The sequence below is a fragment of the Myotis brandtii genome, unplaced genomic scaffold (genome assembly GCF_000412655.1).
Source record: "Myotis brandtii unplaced genomic scaffold, ASM41265v1 scaffold193, whole genome shotgun sequence".
In the NCBI taxonomy this organism is placed as follows: Eukaryota; Metazoa; Chordata; class Mammalia; order Chiroptera; family Vespertilionidae; genus Myotis; species Myotis brandtii.
In genome coordinates, this window is record NW_005357191.1 from 63018 (window position 1) to 68200 (window position 5183).

A 5183-nucleotide genomic window follows, 5' to 3' on the forward strand; every position below is an offset into this window, starting at 1 on the left:
GCCGGTTCTCTGGCCACCTCCCGGGCAGTCAGCCTGCCTCCTCCACCCACAGCTAAGCAGCATCGACCTGAACGAGCAGGTAGAGGGGGACGACCGTGCCTTCGAGGTGTGGCACGAGCGGGAGGACTCGGTGCGCAAGTACCTCCTGCAGGCTCGGACCGTCATCACCAAGAACGCATGGGTGAAGGAGATCTGTGGCATCCAGCAGCGCTTGGCCCTCCCCGTCTGGCGTGAGTGCTGGTCCTAGCGGTGAGGTTGGATGGGGGATCGAACCTGCCAGCCAGGCCATCTGGCTCGGGACACCCAGGCCCCTGCCCCTGCCTAGGCAGCACCCCCTCAATCAGTGCAGCCTGAGCTGGGATGCTGGGATGGCTATGACTCGAGTGGGGCCATCAGGTTTCACTCAGGGGCCCTCAGCATAGCATAGAAGCCCAGAGGGGTTAGGGGTGTGAAAGGTCTGATCCTGGGTCTCCTTTCCCATCTAGAGCACACTCTCCTCTCCATACACCCCACCACTCCCCAATACACCCAGCCTGACGCTGATTCAGATTCCCATTCGGGCCCAGTGAGGGACCCAAAGGGGTGGGGACTTCTGGCCCAACCAGGGGTGCACTGGGGGCAGGGTAAGCACTCGGCCCAGGTGTGTGGTGTGTGTTCCCAGGGCCCCCGGATTTCGAGGAAGAGCTGGCCGACTGTACAGCCGAGCTGGGTGAAACAGTCAAGCTGGCCTGCCGTGTGACGGGCACACCCAAGCCCATCGTCAGCTGGTATAAAGGTAGGTCCCCGTGGGCTGAAGGTGCTGGCCTTGCCACAAGGAAGAGCCGCCCAGAAGGAATCAGGCTAGGTGGGGACCAGGACCCAGGGTAGGGCCTGGTCAGGGGCTGGGTGCCAGGGACAGGCCTCCTGCCCCTGTTGCCTGCTCCCAAATCAAAGACAGCATGGCCAGGGCGCATGAGGTGGGATGAAGGGAGAGGATGTGCATCAACCCTGTCCATGGGAGCTGACTTTCTAGGGGAGTGGACAGGCGGCAGCAGACAGACAAAGGTGTAACGGGAAGTCAGAACAAGGCACAGCCAGGCACACCTGTTGGAGGCTTCCGAAGAGCAGTGTGGTGGCCATGAGGCCAGGGAGAGGGGGCGCCGTGGCAGAACAGTGGGAGATGTGGGCTGCCATGGGGTCTCACATTTGATTGAGTGATGGGAGCTGCAGAGAGTTCAGGGATCCCCAAAATCACCCTCACTCTGACAGCAAGGTCCGGGGTCCCACAACTCCTGTTAGGTTCAGATTCACTGGGGACTCACAGAACTCAGCAGAGCCCTTCCACTGAGGTTCCAGTTGATTGCTATGAAAAGGAGAGGGGTGTGGGGCGGGGCCTGGCAGGGGTGCCGGTGGGTTGGGCAGACAGTGCCTATGCTCCCAGCTCTGATGTTTGACAGCACACAGAGAGTGGCCAACTAGGGGCTCTCATCAAGCCTTGGTGCCCCAGGTTTCTGTTGGGGGTCATTCATGTTGTCACGACTGACTGCTGCATGGCTGACCTCAGTCACAGCCCCTCCAGGGGTCATGCTGATGCTGCGTGTCCCAGAGCCCCCATGCTAAACCACAATGTAGCACAGACCATTCAGAGTGGCCCAAGACCCCAGGTAAACCGGGATACTCTTGTCAGAGGTCACCTGGGCGGGCAGATAAGTCTCATCTGGGCTGGCAGGTAGGCCTCTGAGACCCTAGTTCGGTGTGAATAACCAAGTCCAGTCCTGGTTTCAGAGGAGTCATCCAGGGCTGTCAGTCCTTCTTGTCCTACTTGTCCACACCTAGCCAGGGGCATTTGCCCTTACGGGCTAAGGATGGGGCTGGAGAGGACACACAGGGGCGTTTTGCTGGGGATGCAGGAGGGGCCTCCCTGTGGCCCATGGTCAGAGCTGCATGGCAGACCTGTGGATGCAGCAGCTGGTTCCTGTGGCAGCTTAAAAGAGCTTCCCGGGGTCTTTCTTCTGGAGGGAGGCCTGCTGGCCCACGTCTTGGGGTCCACGCAGTCCCTTCCCATACACCTTGCCCTGCAGTTCAACTGCCCTTTCCAATACCCCTCCGCACCCAGACCTTTCCGCTGAAGGGCGGGCTCAGAGGGACAATGCAATTCATAAAGGTCCTCCAGAAGTGACCGGCATTCCTCGGGCCCTCCTTTTGGCCAGATTGTCCTCAGGAGCATGTGCTGGCCTGCCACATCCGAGGGGAATGGGGTGTACCTCACTCTGCGGTCGGGGTGGAGTCCTGGGTTCTTAACTGCGCCTCTGTCTCTTTCACCCTGGCGGTTACCCAGTGAAACCCTGGAGGGGATGGGCCCTCTGGGGACAGCTGTGTCCAGGGAGTGCAAGAAGTGTGGGGAAGCTGGACCGACAGCTCACGTTGACGTGGTGGTCAAACTGCAGGTGGTCCGAGTGGCGCATGCAGCCATGGGGTGTGGCCAGAGCCAGCAGTTGGCTGACCCGAAACACCATTATGATGGGAAACACCACAGATAGCTCTTGAGGCACTGACCTGCCAGGATAGGGGTCCGCTCATGTGATGCGCCCCCACCCAGACTAGAGCACTTCTCAGCAGTCCTCTGTGTGGCTGCAGTGGGGTCAGCGCCCTGCGCCCCATGGCAGCTCCACGCAGAACCCTGGTGCTGGGTGGGAGCCCATCAGCAGCCTTCCTTTGCCTCAGTGGCTCATGGCCCAAGGTGGGGGTGTCTTCCGCCAGGCCACTATATTTAAGTGGCAAAACAAACAGCCAAGCCACTTGCAACTCCTCAAGGTCAGTGAGCACATAACAACCTTGGCCGGAAAGAGCAGCATCGGGCAGAAGTCAGACTCACCAGCAGACAAAATGTCCTCATACAGCAGGATCTGAGTGTTGGGGGCAGAGGGTCAAGTCCCGACCCACCGGGGCAGCTGCTGGGGCAGAGAGCACTGGAGATGTTGTACTAGAGACCTTGCCATGAGAATGCAGAGCAGACCTGTTGCAGCCACCCTGCCTACACCAGCTGGAGCCACAGGAGTAGACTGCATTGGGCTGGTGACAATCTACTCCCACTGGCTGTACAAGGCTGTTGATTTGGGACGCAGCCTCTCCTGTTACCCAGCTACCTTCACATCACACAGGAGGCCCAGAACCTCCTTTCTCCATGGGGTTCAGAGCATCAACCTGGGAAGGGACTGATTGCTGGGCTGGGCCGGTTCCATGCTCCAGGACCCCCTCTCAATGTGCAGGCATCCCCATCAGGAGTGTTCCCTCCCCAAACACAGCAAACATCAGGGTCTAGAGGTAGAGCCACAGCCACAGTCCCCTGACACTATCTTCCCGGATAACCAGGAACCTTGTGAAGACTCCACCCGTGGAATCCAAGTGCCTATATCCGGAAGACCAGTTCTCCCCCTGCCCGAGGCCCCAGCATGTAGGACGAGCACATAGGACCAGAGAGGCTGATGCCCACTCCTGATCATTTTTCTCTTAAAGCAGTGGTGGTTGGGTGGAGGAGAGGAAGGGGCCAGGGCACACTTCCACACTTCAGTGACATCCAGTGCTTTGGGCTCGTCCAAACCCTTACCTGGGCAGCATGACCGTCTCTGCTGATGTATCCATTTCAGCTCTGGGACCCCTTGTCTTAACAGCTGTGTCATCACTCTCTGGGGTTCCATGCCCTTCCACCCACTGGGGTTTAACTTGTACGATAGTGACCTTTATTATGGGTTGTCCACTTACCAGGTCATCTCTAGTCTTCCCGTGATGGCTGAATGAGATTTCTGAGGTGGCAGGGCCACCTGTCAGAACACATTCCCTGCGGGCCACTCTTCCAGCTGTCACCACATTCTAGATGCCACCCATGTGCCACGAGCCATGTGCCAGCCGTCAGTGGCTCCCTGTGGGGCTTTTTCTGTTCAGGTGCCTGTCCTCATAGCCAAAAATCTCACTCGTTCCTGTCCTCTGCCCATCGGGGTTGATGATGGCCCACACGGGTTGTAGCATTTGTTGATGTTTCAGAAGAAGGCTGTGTATGCAAAGCTCTCCTCTAATGCTGAAGGAGCCAAGAGACCAAAGAACGAGGCAGACCATTCCAGCTGGTCGATTAATGAGGTTAACAGGAGACTTACATACAAAAATGCAAGACGGTCAGACCTCCACGCTTTGCCTCCCAGACTGTTTTGTAGCCAGTGAGAGGGTGTCGTGGGAAAGAAGTGTTCATCTAAAGCGAGGGGGACGGCCAGGTGCCGAGGGGGTCTGGCATCAGAGCTGGTTAAGAGACAGACAGGTCCAGGGTGAATCACTCCAGAAGCAGAGCACAGAGTTTCCAGGGGCGGGGCTGGGAGTCAAGGTGGCAGATTAGCTACATCAGGGCCAGCTCTGTCCGCACATAGGAAGCAGGGTGACCCGAGGCTGAACCAACAGCGCAAGGAGAGAGCGTGTCGACCAAGGCACCAACCAGGAATCTGTCTCTGAGCCTCCCTCTCAGCACGCAGACTGCAGCCACCTGCCCAGCTCCTCTCCATTCACAGGCAGCAGGTGGAGAGGTCTGTGACTGCCCAGCTGACCACACAGGTCGGTCGGCATGTCTACCGCCAATCCCCATGGACCTCCCTCAGGCCCTGTTACTGGCCACCTTCTTTCTCTGCTGGAATGATGTGTCTCTGACTGTGTCTCTTGCTTGTCACCAAACTGAATATCAGAAGCCATGAAGGATCTGAGACGATTTCCTGCCTCCCAGCCAGACACAGACACAAAACCCAGTCAGAGATAAAGACTTCTGGTCACAGAAAAAAAGCACAGCGCTTTGGGTCAGTTGCCCCGATCCCCATGCCCAGGGCCAGATATTAGCTGTGTACAGTGGGTCGCACCACAAGAGAGACCCGAAGATTTAGGAGGTGCTGAGCTTTTGTAGGGCTGCCGACACATCTGCCTGTCCATTCCCCAGAGAGAGAAACGCCTCGGGGGTGGGGGGAGGGGGGAAGGCTCTGTTTCTGTGCCCTGGACAGCCCAGGTGTCTCTGAACAAGGGCCGGAGCTGGTGTCATGTCTGCACAGCAGTGGGCCTCGTGGGATGCCAGAAAGGCCTGGAGAACTGTTCTCTGACAGTAGGCAAGGGCTGAGGAGGCACTGGATTGATGATGTCACCAGCAGCCTTGCTGAGAGCTGTTCTGTGGGAGATGG

General features: G+C 58.1%; 1 protein-coding gene across 1 annotated transcript in view; it reads left to right on the plus strand.

The window, feature by feature from the left end:
* Positions 1-5183, plus strand: part of OBSCN (obscurin, cytoskeletal calmodulin and titin-interacting RhoGEF) — a gene marked incomplete at its 5' end in the record, with an annotated part of 100648 nt that overhangs the window by 60808 nt on the left and 34657 nt on the right. The window contains 2 exons of the mRNA XM_014538577.1: positions 51-230; positions 662-775. Of these exons, the coding sequence (XP_014394063.1) occupies positions 51-230; positions 662-775 (294 nt within the window). The remainder of the gene's footprint in view (positions 1-50; positions 231-661; positions 776-5183) is intronic.